General features: G+C 36.5%; 1 protein-coding gene across 1 annotated transcript in view; it reads right to left on the bottom strand.

The window, feature by feature from the left end:
- MET (MET proto-oncogene, receptor tyrosine kinase) overlaps positions 1–16,212 on the bottom strand; it is a 153,691-nt gene that overhangs the window by 67,742 nt on the left and 69,737 nt on the right. The window contains exon 3 of the mRNA XM_027845025.1: positions 11,690–11,881. Coding sequence (XP_027700826.1) covers positions 11,690–11,881 — 192 coding nt within the window. The remainder of the gene's footprint in view (positions 1–11,689; positions 11,882–16,212) is intronic.

The raw sequence follows: 16,212 nt of genomic DNA, 5'->3' as shown, positions 1-16,212 counted from the left end.
GAGAGAGAGAGAGAGAGAGAGAGAGAGAGAGAGAGAGAGAGAGAGAGGGAGAAAATAATATGCTTCAATTTGCATTCAGACTCCATAGTTCTTTTTCTGGATATGGTCAGCATTTTCCATCATGAGTCTTTTGGAGTTGTCTTAGATCCTTGCTTTGTTAGGAAGAGATAAGTCTATCAACGTTAGTAATCACACAATGTGGCTGTTACTGTGTACAATGTTCTCCTGGTTCTGCTCACTTCACTCAGCATCAGTTCATATTAGTCTTTCTGCCTGTTCATCTTTTCTTATAGCACAGCAGTATTCCATTACATTCATATACCACAACTTGTTTAGCCATTCTCCAACTGATGGGCATCTCCTCAATTTCCAATTTTTTGCCACCACAAAAAGAGCTGCTATAAATGTTTTTGTATATGTGGGTCCTTTTCCCTTATGTATGATCTCTTTAGGATACAGACCTAGAAGTGGTATTGTTGGGTCAAAGAGTATGCACATGTTTATAGCCCTTTGGGCACAGTTCTAAATTGCTCCCCAGAATGGTTGGATCAGTTCACAACTCCACCAACAATGCATTAGTATTCTAATTTTCCCACATCCTTCTTCACTTTCTGCCACCAGAGTGGTATCATCTGCATATCTGAGATTGTTGATATTTTTCCTGGCAACCTTAATTCTGGCTTTTGATTCTTCTAGCACTATGTAAAGTAGTTCCTCCTTAAGCACCCCTTTCCCTTATCCTACCCTTGTGTTTTCTCTAACATTGTTTCCTATGACTGAAATAATCTCTCTTTCTGGATTCCTGGGTCACTATCTCTGTCTAACTCATTTAGTGTTACTTTCCTGTAAAAAAATCCAAAACCAAACCAAAAAATAAAAAAAAAACCTCTCCTTTTTCTAAAATTAAAAAGAGTTCCCATTTCTAGGATTTAATTAGCATCATCTTGTGAAGGCTGGTTATCTGATTTATTTTTGTATCTTAAAAAATTCACTACACAAAGACTTTGAGCCCATAGCCAAGATTCAACTTTTGATTTTGATGATATTTATGTAGACATTGCTCGGAAAGGAAATGGGGTAAATAAGAATGAGGTGAATGAAATAAACTTCCCAGTCTCTTTTCAGCAATTTTGGCTAAATCTTTTTGCCTTTAAGGGAAAGTCTCAGCAGGTAAAGGGCTGGCCCACCTAAATAGTTTTCAAAGGCATAGAAGGAAACGCTCTAAGGAAATTGTTAAGTAGCTAGCAATTAAACAAAGCTCTATGCCTTTAATGAGCCTCAGATGAGTTTTGTTTGTTGTATAGAGTGGGACAAACAACAGAAGGCCAAGAAAAGCCATGTGAAAAAGCTTGATGAATGTTTGGAATTATGAGTAGAGGTAATACCACAGCTGCAAATACCTTTTTAGTTGATCATTATCCATGTTTCCTCAAGAATACCCATCCTTCTGAAATGCAAAGAATGCTTTTCTATCCTTAATTCCCTACTTTCACTTATTGCCAGAATTCCTTCTCATTGAGTAATAATATTAACCCTCTCAAAACCCTGAAGCAGTGTCTGGGTGTTCGCCAGAAATTGGGGGGTTCATTTTAGTTGTAATAGAGATGGAATAGAAAGGAACAGAAGTCTGGGCCTAGCCTCCAAATTCATTTTTTATGATGCCTAACAGCACCAGTGTACTTGAAGTAGAAAGCTGGCAATTGATTGAAGCTTGTATGTGCTGACAGCTGATACATAGACTTCAGGTCTTAACATTCCCATTTTTTCGTCAGCTTTATAAAAATGAACTATTTTGGGGGGAGGATGTCTGGGCTGTCGGTATAATTTTGACTGTTTAAATTAGGACAGAATGTTAAGCTTGGGGAAAAAATCAGAATAAACATGTCTGCCATCCCTCTTACATCCCTGAAATATAAAAATCTTAGATTGTGGACATTTTAAAAAGATGATGAATAAAATTTAAATGAGGTGCTCCATGGCTACCTGGTATTTATTTCTCACAATTGATTTCAAAGACCTAAGTTAGAGGAATGATTTTATATGAAGTTATATATGGAAATAGTATTGAAATAAATAAAAAAGTAATATCTGAATTATTTAAAAAGAAATAATAATAAAAGTTATTTAAAACTTTTATGAATTTTATGTAAAATTTATTAATTTTGTCTGATTCTCCTTATCAAGTGGCCAAGATAAAACTAAATTAGTTCTGAAAATCTCACTATATTTTTTCTTCTCTTTTTAAACAGACCTGTGATTTCATGGAATAGGGAGCTTATGGTGAAGAATTTTCTCTACCAATACAGGTCATCTGCAAATTATAATCTTAAGGGAGTTGTGTGCATCACTGAGAGGATAAGTGATCTGGTCAATGGTCCAACTAGACAGGATGTATCAGACGCAGGACCTAAACCAAAGTCTAGCTACTAATGCCAGCTCCTCTCCACTATACCACACTGCATCTCATATTATTTTTCATACATTTGAAAAAAGGTAAATCAAAGATTTTATTAAAAAATGGGAATAGTTTTACTGACAGCCAATTCAAAACGCTGCAAATTACTCTGACGCAAGGTATAAAGGTAATAATTTCAATTATGGTTATTATAGCTACTGAAATTTATTGAATTACTTATTATAACTGGTTCTCAAAGTATAGTCCAGGAATCCCTGACTGAGACTCTTCTAGTGGGTCCTTGAGGTAAAAAGTATTTTCATAATAAAATTATGATATTTTAATTTCTAAAATGTTAAATATCAGTAGATATAACCCATATAAACAAAAGCTCTTTGGGGGAGATCCTCAATACCTTTTAAGAATATAAAGTGGTCCTGAGAACAAAAAGTTTGAGAACCATTGCTCTTTATTATAAAATCTTTGAAGTAAAAAACATATCATATTAATTTTTTTATCCCCCACAGGGTAGATAATTCTAGTATAATGCCTTGGATATTCTAAGAAGTAGACAAATATTTATAGAATGAATGAATTATGAAGGAAGAAGAGTAATTAGGATTTGATGTGGGTAGGTTACTTTCAAACACTGTAGAGTAAAATTTGGAAAGACTTCAGAGCAAATAATGCTGTCTGGTTTTGTTGTGGGCCTCACCTTCCATTTTTGCCTAATACCAGTTGGGATTGTTGTGTAAAGAGGTTATGAAGCAGACCCGAGACAGTTTGAGTTAACTTTGCCTCCAGGTTGGCTGGGACAGGAACCCTTTGGGGCAAGAAAGATATAAAGTCAAATCTAAGACTCTGACAGTGGTTCTTGGGACACAGAGAACTTGCGGTGCTCATTGCTTTTCATCTCCTTGCCAGCCCCCCTTACCTTCTTGGGCAGTCTTTGAACCATCTCAGAGACTGCTTTTACCTGAGGGTATTTTGATATTTCATAGATTGTTTATTTGAACCCTCAGGCTCTGAGTGATCTATTGCATTTGAGTTGGAATCACTCTCAGGACAGGTGTTCTTCCTAACATATTCCTCCTGCAAAGGGCAAAGTCTTATCATGGCAGAAACTCTGGCCTTGCTTACTCTTCCTCTGATTGATCCAATCAGTTAATTAGCATTTATTATGTACATATTATGTGCCAGACACTGTGCTTCAAGTCATTAATGTTCTGCAGCCCTTGAAAGAAACTGGCTGGTGTTCTGGGTCTCAGTGTATAGTCTCATGATTATGCCATTGGTTAAGTGGTACATCTCTGTCAACAATCCTTTTCTATCTGGCCTTTGTGCAGGATATCCTCCAAAGCATCTGGGTGGTGCAGTGGAAAGAGCACTGGAACCAGAGGCAGAAAGATTTGAATTCAAATTCAGCTTCGGACATTAGCTGTGTGACCCTGGGCAAGTCACTTAACCTTAGTCTCCTCATGTGTAAAATGGGAACAATAATAGCATCTATCTTCTAGTGTTGTTGTGAGGATTAATTGAGATAATATTTGTAAAGTGCTTTGCAAACCTTAAAGTGCTACATAAATACCATTATTATTAATAGTAATAGTAGTTATATTAATAATGAACACCTTTAGGAAGCATGCCTCCTTGTCAGATGCCTGCCTTGCTTTATTCAGATACCCAGAGGATCATTAGTAAATAATTGTGTTTGTCATGGAAATTTGTGTAATCTTAAGACATCTAGGGAAGACAATTAGTTTGGTAAGAGTCTTTAAGGCTGCATTTTGCTCTTCCATGACCAATTCTTTCTCATGGTAAACAAATAATAGACCCAATGGAGTCTTAGATTCCTTATACCTCTTGATCAGTAATGACTGAGTCTCCTGTTGAGAATTGTTTATGAAAGCCCATCTGTCTCCTCATGTTTTCATCAAGTTGCTTCTTGTTACATTACCATTCTCATCCAATTTCGTAGAGATGAGAAAGTCCAGAGAGGTGCTAGTAATTGTTTATGTCTTCTCAGTCTCCCCCTTTGGAAAATAACAACATTGTCCACTATCTTATCTATTCTTTCATACTCTTCCTCTCTTTGAGAGATCTTGAAAATTGTTCCAAGAATTTTTGAAATTGAGTCACATGCATTGTTACTTTCTTTTGCATCGATGTTGTCAAGGCCAGATGCTTTTTCCATATTCCTCTTTTTAATTGCTATTGCTATGTCTTCACAAGTGCATAGCGTGCTAAAGCAGGGAAGTCCAGATGTGATGAAACAACCACGAACTATTTTTATGAACCATTCTGTAAACACATTTTAGATTTTAAACTAACAAAGTTAAATTTATCTGAAAATAACACTAAAAAGTGTGGTACATACTTTAATAAAAAAAATCCCATTGCTGCCACCAAAAATGGGGTAGTGGAAGGAAAAGTTTTATTATACATCTTTGGAATTTTACACCTCTAGGTATACATGTAGCATTTAAAAATGCAACAGATACAATTTATATGATTGTGAATTTGCCTGTGAAAACTTAACATTTAAGTCATTCATTTCAAAAAATGTCCTTGACTGAGATTTCTGGTTGGTAAACACAACACCCAAAATATCATTGTGAAGTCCTTGACTTACAAAGATTATATACAAAGGGTAGCTCTAGGCAGATAACCATAACTCCTCACTGCTGATTACCTTCCTTCCTGTCAACCTACACATCTTCTAGCACTGTGGTTCTGTGAACAGAGTTCTGTACTCAGAATCGGGGGCCGTGGGTCTGACTTGTGTCACAGGTCCTTGCTAGGTCCTGTGATCATAGCCAAATTACCTAACCCTTATGAAATGAGGCCAATAATACTGGTACTAGCTATCTCAGAGAGCTAATATGGGGAAAGCACTTTACACAATTCTAAGGGCTATGTAAATGTAAGGTATTATTATTGATGCGACAGATTTCTATGGTAACCGATTCTTACCTTAGTCATTACTAGTCTAGAACTGGTTCAGTGTTGTTATCTGATGGCAGGATGAGCAATGACCAGAGGGAAGAGGGAGGAGAAAGGAAGAGATTAACTCCTTCCCCCTCTTTGCATCCATGGTAGCACCTCTCTCCTACCCACTGCTAGACAAACTTTATGATGTGGGGAACATCTCTGGGAATATCCTAGCTCCCTATCTCATCTCTCCAAAGTTCTCCATTCCTCCCTGTCCCCGTCCCAACCCATGCACATCTTGCTCCTCACTTTAGAACTCCCAGACTGGTTATACTGATGAACTGCCCCAGACAGCTGTCCTTGGTGAAGAAGGAAGACCTTGAGATAAGCTTTGGCTTACCTATGAAATGCAGATTAATCTTATTTCATTAATATTTACCCAAAGACTTACCAGCACTGCCTGTGTGCACTTTGTCTTTTCTTACAGGGTCTAAGTGAGTTAAGAAAAACAAAGATGCATGTCGTACGAGAGGAGGGAAATAGGAAGCAAGGGGAATAGAAGGAGACTTTTTTCTTTCTTATCAGAAGGGACTCTGTAGCAACTGCTCAAAATTTTTTGCAACCTTGTAAAAATCTCTTTAATTTTTAATCTCTCTTTCTTTCCCCATTGTTAGCAGTAAAAAACCTTCAAAAATGGCTATTTGCCTTCTGTCACGGAGAAACCATGAACCATGTTCTATGGTGCAGTAGACCAGGAAAAGAGAGAACTCTGGTCAACCAGTGATGGCAGTAATAGGGGAGAGAGGTCAATTCCTAGGGACATGGGAAGAAAAAAGAGAAAGTATTGGGAAACCATCACAGGACAAAGAAGAATAGAGATAAGGTGGCAGATTACACAAGTTAATGACAAATAACTAATTATTTCTGTTGAGGGTACCACTACCCTTCCAGTCTTCTAGGTTCCCATTCTCAGAATAAGCTATGTGGTTGAATATATAGAACACTAGGACTGTAGTCCGGAAGACTTGATCAAATTGACAAAATCAGCCTCAGACAGTTACTAGTTGTGTGACTCCAGGCAAATGACTTAACCCCTGTTTGGCTTAGTTTCTTTAACTGTCAAATGGGGATAATAATAGCACCTATCTCTCAAGGTAGTTTTGAGGATCAAATGAGATAAATGTAAAATGCTTAGCACAGTGCCTGACAAGTAGCAGGCACTACTATATCCCAAACTGGAAACCAGAGCCCAGCTTCTCATAGAAAGATTGTTAAAGATCATAGTTAGGTTCCATAGGAACAGTAATGTAGTTTGTGGGTTAAGTTAGTTTGTGTAGGCTGATCTAAGAAATGAACTATCATATACAACAGTGGTGTCAAACTCAAATAGAAACAGACTATTAAATCATACATAAAGGACCCTTTGGACCATATATTGACTTAGAAAACCACACATTAGCATTATCTATGCTCTATTGTATTTTTATTTATTTTGTTAAATATTCCTGATTACATTTTAATCTGGGCTGAGGTTGGAAGTACTATAGCAGCAATGTGTTCTGTGGACACTGATACCTCTGATGTACAACATGGTTTCAGTAGAAAAGTGTGTTCTAAACTCATTCAACTTACAAGGGAACTCTGAGGCACAACTTGTTCCCAAGTTGGAGATTGCTACTTCTCAGTTCAAGTTTCAGGACTCACATATGCAATTTATTCTAAGCAAGCACATTGGGGAAACAATCACTTTAGTGATTTAATACCTAATATACTCCAGCCATCATCCTAATCTTCCCTCCTCTGGGACCTTGGACTCTGCCCCTGGGACACAGGGCTCTGATAGGTAAACTTCCATCATATCCTGCCTGGAACTAGGTCTTCACTGTCACTGTCACTTCCATACTATGCTCCCCATATGTCTTTCTCCTTCCCCTTCCCAGCTCTCCTCTATATGTTTTTCCCTTCATTAGAATGTAAGTTCCTTGAGTATAGGGACTGTCTCATTTACTTATACCTGTGTCACCAGTGCCTGGCACATAGTAAGCACTTAATAGATGTTTTATCTATGTTTATCCTTCTAATGAATAACTTATAATGATTTAAACATTAATCCAAGAGAAATTTTTGTTTTAGTTAATATCTATAAAGGAGATGTGTAAATTAGCCTTCCCCAAAGAAAGGCAAATGTCAGAACTGAAGTTTAATTAGGATGTTTCTCTTTTCCTGACACAAATTTTCTTCACTTCATGATGAATTGATAATCTGTATCTGTAAACTAAATAACAAGAGTAATTCCAAACAATAATACATGGTATAGTGATGCTGGTGTAGGAGCCGATGGATTTTGAAAATAGAAGGTCAATAAGTGAATTGATTCTTCATACTGAAAATAATTATTTTTGTGTTCAATGATAACTAACATAATCTTTTAAGCAATGACCAGGGTGACTTTTTCAGATGATCCTCATTTACCAATAGATTTCAGTACAATCTAGCAGAGGCAACTGGAAAGAATAAGCAACATGGGGGGAATGATATATGATAGCAATGTCCAGGAGTGATATAGCAACAAAGGGGAGTGAAGGAGGGAAAAAAAGTAGTAGAGAGGAATCTAATGGCATCAGCAATAGGCAAGAGGCAGTGATGGATGGTGTCATGATTATCTCCCCCTTACATTCAGTACCTAGGTGATTGAATCACTATACTCTTGTCCTCATTCTAATCATAATGGTGACATTGTCAACAATTTCATCAGCACAGATTTGTGTTAAGAAATACAGAAAATAAGGACTTGATGAAAGTGTTATAGAAAATATGAGCAAGCATCATTTTTGGATTAGGATGGTGATTCACACAAGACCAGTAACATGTATAGGAGAGACAGAGGCATATCCTTTGACCAATACTCTAATTTGCTTAAACAGATTTTCTTCCTTTTCCATTTAGAAATCACTGAGTTAATGTTCCAGAGTCTTGTTATTTTCTACACAGAATTTTTTTTCAACTTGTCAAAATTGTCATTTTTTGGAAGTGTGAAATGTTATATATATGTGTATATGTACATACACATGGATATATATATGTGTGTGTGTGTATATATGTATGTACATATATATGTGTGTACATATATATCACACTGCCTCTCTTAGATCTATATATATATAGATCTAAGAGAGGCAGTGTGATATAGAAGAAAAACCATTTATTCTGGCATAAAAAGCCCTGCATTCAAATCCTAACTCTATTGCTTACTACCTGTGTGATCTTGGGCAAGTCACTTGGGCCTCAGTTTCTTCATCTACAATATGTTAGACTCTGAGATCCCTTTTAGGTCTATGATCCCAAATGTTTTGCTATATTTTATGTAGTTCTATAGTCTTTTCTGACACTAAGATATCATGTTTCTATAAACCTAAATAGGTTTACATATTAGTATGTAACCTTCAAAACCTATACTTAAAAAAAAAAGTCCTTGGTCTGATAATGTGCATGAGAAAATTCATCTGGCACGTATGAGTAAACAATTTTTTGATGAGTTATGCTTAAAAATCAGGAATATGTCAAGAAGTATCTTCTCTCTCACAAGCCCAGCACTATTAGTTAAACAATATAATTCTTTCTAATCAAATAACCACTGTGAAATACCTGATTCACTTTGCACCCAACAGCTGGAGCTCAAACTTGTGTTCCCAGCCACACACTGAAAACAAGTACAATAGGAAGGGCAGAAACAGCTGCAAACTTTCTGGGGAAAAAAATGGCAAATCAACTTTGCCATCAGGCTTTAGCCTAGGAAGGAAGTAAAACAATTTTTCTATTCCTTTTTATGCATGGCAGCTGTCTTTGAAAAAAAAATTATTACCATTCTATTTTGTAATAGAAACTCCATAGTATTTACTAAAATATGAGCTGCAAGTTACTCAAGGTCTTTCACCGATTTAAAACACTTTTGCACAGTCAAAATATTTACCATTCTTTGATAGGTAGTAACTGCTCTCATGGATTAAGATGAAACGCTCACAAGGATTCTCCTTGCTACTTGTCCATCCTCCCATTATTTGCTGTAAACAAACTGCTGGATTTCAGGGATTCTGGTTCTTGTTTTATCATTTAAAAAAGTTTTAAGTTTGTTTGAATAAAACACAACTGCATTGCACTCACTTAGATTAGTGTCAGAGAAATAAATCCTTTGTGGGTCATTTAATGAAAGCCCATTGCATGTCACCAGAGAAGAAGGATGAGTTTTTGTTGTTGTTGTTGTTTTTGTTTTTTAAGTGCAATGCTTTTCACAAGATTGGTACCTGCACATTTTTACCTTCAAGCTTTTGGCTAGGCTCCACAGTATAGGAGTTTAGTGCAGCAAATTCTTTTATAATCCTGTTTGTTGCTGGGGAACAAGGATGGCACTATTGTCTTAAGAATGCTGTTATAAAAATAATAGCTAGCATTTATATATTATTTTAAGGTTTGCAAATCACTTTTTAAATATTATCTCATTTTATCCTCATGACAATTTTGGGAGGAAGGTGCTATTATTATTTTTTACAGATGAATGATAATGAATATCATTATTTTTAAAGTTATTAGCCATTTTGCAGAAGAGGAGACTGAGGCAGACAGAGGTTACATGACTTGCCGAGGGTCACTTGGCCAGATTTGAACTTAGATCTTTCTAATTTGTGGCCTAATTCTCTATCCACTGTGCCACCTTGCTTCTTCATTATAGAGAAAGGGTGCAAAATACATCTGCATATGCATGGGACAAAGTATAACCTCATCTGGCAACGTCAAGGTGCTTTACAATGAGATTTCTACTGTGATTATAAAATCCTTCAAGAGCCCAAGTAGGGAATTTAAAAAATTTGAACAGTAATAGACCTATGTTAACCTTATTACAACTATTAATATAGAATTTGAACTGACTAGGGAATAGTTAGACACTTTAGAGAAAAAGTGGAAGCAGACTAAATCTAAAGATAAAGAAAGCAATTAAAAGGAGTAAAGGACAAAGCTAAACAGTGACAAGGCATTAGGAGAATAAATAAGAATGTGGACTCAGAGGGGCAGTGAATGGGAAGAGAAACATCATTAACTGAGAAGCAATGCAAGAAGATGAGACCACAGGGAACTGTTTAAGATAACACCATATGTATGATCCCTTTAGAGTGAGAGAACATTTTCCTCATAGGTTTTACAACATTTAAAAAAATTTCCACCATCTTCAAAATGCCCATGGGTCTCCAATGAACAGTTTTAAAAAGTGTAGCAACAGGTTCCAGCAATACTGCTGCTACAACAACACTGAGAAAATGTCCTGGAAATAATTTTTTGTTTGAAAGTGTGGATAGAATGTACAGATAAAAAAAAAATCCAAAGGCAAATATTATTTTAACCTTTTGGTCCCTTGGAAATCATCCTCAGAGTTTGATTAGGATATTAGTTATATACTAGATTATATTTTCTCCTTTTTAATAACACAGCAGATTTCTATGATACTTGAAAATAAACATGTCCTTTTATACACTTTCCATTATTTGTAGATAGCCAGCATCTCCATAGAAACTCCATTTTCATTCTACATTAGTCGAGCATCTACTAATGAGCACATGGTTGGAAGCACTAACCAAATTACTATTCTAGGAGTAAAACTGATATAACTTAAGTGTTTATTAAATTCTGCAAAATGTGATTTTCATGTTGGGGAGATGCAGTACCTTTATTCAAGCCTGAAATGTGCATTTTCCTTCTATCGAATACTTGATAAGCATTAAAAGCTTTCTTACTAAAATCAGAACTTTATGTGTGTGTTCATTCATTCATCAACTCATTAACTCATTCAACAAGCATTATGTGATCCTACTCCTTTTGGTTGTATCTGACTTTACTGTTTTGCAGACTCAGTAGACACTTGCTGTTACAATGGGATTTTGATGATAATGTCCCTTCCCAGCTCCAGCCAGTTTTATTCAATGATGTGAATGTTTCTGTTCATGGAGACACACAGTTCACACAATAGCTTTCCTTTGATCCACTGCTTCCCCTAAAATAGGAAATGTTGCTTGGAAATGCTTTAATTGTTTCACGTTATTTTCCATTCCTGTAGTGGAAATTGTGAATGTAAAAAGAGACCCCAAAACAAAAAAGGAAAATTAAAACCAAAGCATATGCAAATAAAAAATAGCAAATTAGTAAAAAATTGGGATCATCCTTAATTGCTTCTCCTCAATCTGTGGTCCTATCTTCATTAATAAGCACTGTGGTTTCTCACTATATAGTATACTTTCTTATAAACATTATACTGTAAAAAACACACAAGACACCACTGGACAAAATAGTGAAGGTTACTGCCAAGATAGTATCTACCTGCATAAATCGACCATCTGATGTTCCAAGGTTTGCAATAGTGAGGTCTCCTTTGATAAAGGTAGATATCGATGTTAAAAGAACTTGCTTGAATTGTCCTGTGAATAAATCGATACGTTGCAAGCCTGTAGTAAATTCTGTCCTATATTCATCATCTCTTGCTTCACAGCCTGATGAGTTTCTTAAAAACGTCTGGAATAAAAAAAAATCATCATGAAGTTATTGTGAAAATAGGTCAGGGGTATGCTGCAAGGAAAAGAGTGCTTAGGGGAGATGGCTAGTAGTACTACATAAATGACAGGTATTTCCAATTGGGCAGCAGAAATATTTCTAACTCATCTAAATTGCTCACGTTTCACCAGACTTTATAGAGTAGATAAAGAGTACTAACATTCTGGACAAAATATGTTATTATAGTTCACATACTTGGAAAATCAGGTTCACTAAATGCCCAGTAAGCACAGTGCATGGCCGATTTGCACAAAAGATCATTAAAAGCTCATGGCTTTTATCTAAGAATGTACATTCTAAGACAGAGAAGAGAATTGAAATGCTGATAGCAAACAAGTATAATTATATAGGTATTTAGGATCCACTTATCTTAGAAGCAACAAAAGGGAATACTTTATTTATTCCTCCTTTTGTTGCTATGAAAACAAAAAAGTTCCAAGACATTAGAATTTCTGCATTTTTCCATTAGATTTATAGTAATTAAAAACAGAGTATTACAATGTGAAATTATCTCAGCAAAAATGGTTTTTAAATGAATGCTTAAGTGAATTCAACTGCTCAATTTTTAGTGATTTTTCTTTGAGATTATCCTTTTGCCACCCAGGGCAAAAAATTCACCAGGCATGCCCACAATTGACTTATTTTGTTATAAATATCAAGAATCTGTGGTTTTATAAATTTGGAAATCTCCAGTCTTAGAGTTGCCTAAGGATCAGAGAGGCTAAGAGACTTGCCCAGGTCTTTCTGTTAGTATCAGAGTGATATTCGAACCCAACACCATATCCATTTTACCAAACTGCCTCTTTTTCTGGGGGTGGAGGTGGTAGTGGTGATCAAAACACAATTCTATATATTGATTGGTTGATGCATTTATCTTCTTGGCTAGTTTCTATAACAAACAAACAATTTTATTTTAAATGAGTCAAATGCAATAATTACAGTAAAAATAACAAGACATGGGTCATAGGATCATAGGTTCCTAGGTTTTGACTAGTGGTTAACAAACCCAACCCCCTCATTTTATAGATGACAAAGCTGAATCCTCATTGAGTTAAGTCACTTGTCCAAGATCACAGAGCTATTAAGTGACAGAGGAAGGATTTGAATTGTGGCCCTGTGACACCAAATGCAGAACTCATTCTATTGTACCATACTGCCTCTGATGTTAAATAACAGTGACTATTTGGGGGGAAAATGGGGATTTGGAGGTCTAGACTTTTATTGTGATATGTTACTGGATGGCATTTGGATTTTTAATTAGAAGGTTTTCTTCACCAAGATTCTATAGATTACTCTTCAGAGAAGTAGGTAACTGAATTGTACCAAAAATTCAATAGTAATCTATTAGTTGGTAATGTAGTTACTATTGATGATCATTTTTCATTTTAGAAAGAGAATTCAGAGAAACAGCAAAAGGACCATAAATCAGCTAGGACTAGTTTTGAACTGTAAGTCATCTGAAATGTTCTTCAGGCTATCCTGCAGCACATACACACACACACACCACAAATAGTATGCATATACTATTTCTCTTATCAGTAACCTTTTATTCTTGTTAAGAATGGCAGTTATATATTGTTTCTTTAGGAGCTTAGGATTTCTTTTGTTTGTTTGCTTTTGTTTTGGGTCAATGTCTGATGAAGCAGAGTGTGTGTGTGTGTGTGTGTGTGTGTGCGCATGCGTGCGTGTGCGCGCACGTGTGGCATTTGAGGATGGTGACTTAATGGATCACACAAATGATTCCTGGAGTGTGCATAGGATGACAGTATCAATAACCTCCCACTTACATTCATGCATTTTCAAAATATGTGTTTGAGGTAGACATTCTCCCACTTCCACCTCTGCCTATCCCCAGCTTATTCCTATAGCTGCCCAGGACAACTGTCCTCCCTCTCAACATCACTCTCTTTCTAGTTAATGCCCTAATGAGAGATACAGAATATAGAACCAGCAGTGCAATGAAGATCCATTCTCTGTATGTACTTTTGAAAACTTTCCTCAAGAAATCATAAACAGAATATCAAGGCAAGAACTGTGCCTCGCACCTAAGAATATTCTTAATAAATGTTTGTTGGGTTGATTTGAAAACCTGTCTAACTTTCCTCATTTGTAAATGAAGGGCAAAATTATTAACCTTTCTTTTAGGTTTAATATGTGGCAGTTATTCAGCATTGCAAAGAGTCTAAATGACATCCCTTTATGGGGAGAGAATACAAGAGATTATGTCTTCATTTCTTGAAAGCAAAGTCACTAAGGACAGAAAAATTGTACAATGTTGAAGTAGTGTCTACATGTTTACTTCACAATCTTGCAACACAGTTCAGGTTTTGGCTGAAAACACAATTAAACATAAGGTCAAGTTTAAGTGCTGTTTATATTGTATAAGCCAGAGATCAACTACCATTTGTGAAGAGGACCTACTCTTGATTCCCTGAATCCTTGAGATCACTATAGAAGTAGAGTGGGTTGGGATGGAAGATGGTGGTGGTAAGGTGCCACTGTCAACTGGAGGCCCAAGAAATCAGGGATAGTGGGGGGCAATGGCAAGGTGTTTGATGGCAGAGGTCTACTTAGTAAGATTTTGAGATTTAACAGAAGATAACTACTGTACTGGTTGTGGGGTTTGTCAATTATACTATTTGAGAGGGAAGGCACTGCATAACTATTACTATTATTCAGCTCAATTCTCTATGCTGTGAAGGGGAAATGAGCTAGCATACTTATTTAACAGTGTCCATACAGGGACAAAGAGATTGTCTTTTTCCACTTCCCACCTGACAAAAAAGTCATTATGGAACCTGAATGCCTGTCAGACTTGGGCGTCCAATGTGAAGGTGGGCAATGGTTGAAAAACAGCCTCTTGCTGAGAGTTCCCTTATTTTTCTATTTCCCTCAGGGACATGTACTAATCCACAATAATACTGAGTATGGGGTAGAAATGGCACTTCTGGGAGTTCAGTGGGAGCAGTATTCTCATGCACAGAAGATGCCATGGAAGAGTTAAGGGTATAAGTGAGGGTAAGGGCAAAGGGTAATAAAGTCATCAGGGAAATGTAGGCCTTGGCTTCTGGTTTCATTAATGAATAGAATTCCCAGTCAGGAAACTCTCTCTACCAATGAAAATCAGCATATTTTCTGTGATACATAGTTTTAGAGAATTGCCTGGAACAGTGGAGAGGCTAAGTGACTTGTCCAAGGTCATACAGCAGGACTTGAATGCTGGTTATTCTTGACTAGGAGGCTGACTCTGTCTGTCTTACAATACTTCCTCTCATCTCATGGAAATGTATAAGGGAAAAATAAGAGGGGTTATCATGTGGTGAGAGTGAGGTATCATAGGTAGATAGCCAGAATGCTCCACTGGTCTCCTTTCCATGTCAGGAAAAAGCAAGGAAGGCCTTCAGTACATTGGGTGGACCCCTTGTATAAATTTATGGGAGGATATGGAAAAGAATCACAAAGGATGGGCAAGTGTGGAAAGGTTCCAATTTGCATCATTGGAGGACACATCCAAAATGATGAGATCAGAAATCCATTTGAGTATTTGAGTTTTCATAGTTTTTATAGCTTGCAAAGCACTTTCATGTACATGATATCATTTGATTCTCACAAGAATCCTGTGAGATTGACCATTCAGCTATCATTATTTCCATTTTATAGATTAAGAAAATGAAGCTTAAAATGCTCATATTAGAACTCAAATTATATGACTTTTATTCTCTGAATCCAAGTTCCTCAAATTTCTCTAGTCAAATGGAATGTGTATTTATTATTTTTTCTCCTTTAGAATTTCATATTCCTTTGCCTTGTTAACCACTAATTCCTTCCTTCCCTTTCAACCTTCCTTCTTTTCTTCTTTTCTTCCTCTCTTTTCATCCTTCCTTCCATCCTTCCCCCTTCATTCCCTCCCTTCCTTCCTACCTTCCTTCCTTCTTTTCTTCCTTCCTTTCTTCCTTCTTTCCTTCCTACCTTCCTTCGTACCTTCCTTCCTTCCTTCCTTCCTTCTTTTTTTTCTTCCTTCCTTCCTCTCCTCCCTCCTTCCATCTCTTCTTTCCTCTCTCCATTTTCTGACTTGGGTTGATTTGATCCTTCTTATGCATCATGGTGGTCATCTCCTCTCATGGGCTCACCAAGTTGGTGATAGACTTAGTGTCAATACCCAAATTTGGCTTTATCTTTAGTGCAGTATGGAATTCTTTTGTCAGTCATCTCCTAATATTCAGTCCTGGGCCTTCTTTCTCACTATACTTTTTCCTTTGAAACTTTCAGTACAATGGAAAGAGTGCTAGATT

Source organism: Vombatus ursinus, unplaced genomic scaffold, assembly GCF_900497805.2.
Source record: "Vombatus ursinus unplaced genomic scaffold, bare-nosed wombat genome assembly UNPS02014946.1, whole genome shotgun sequence".
In the NCBI taxonomy this organism is placed as follows: domain Eukaryota; kingdom Metazoa; phylum Chordata; class Mammalia; order Diprotodontia; family Vombatidae; genus Vombatus; species Vombatus ursinus.
The sequence above is the reverse complement of the archived record's forward strand: the minus strand, read 5'-3'. Positions and strand labels throughout refer to the sequence as shown.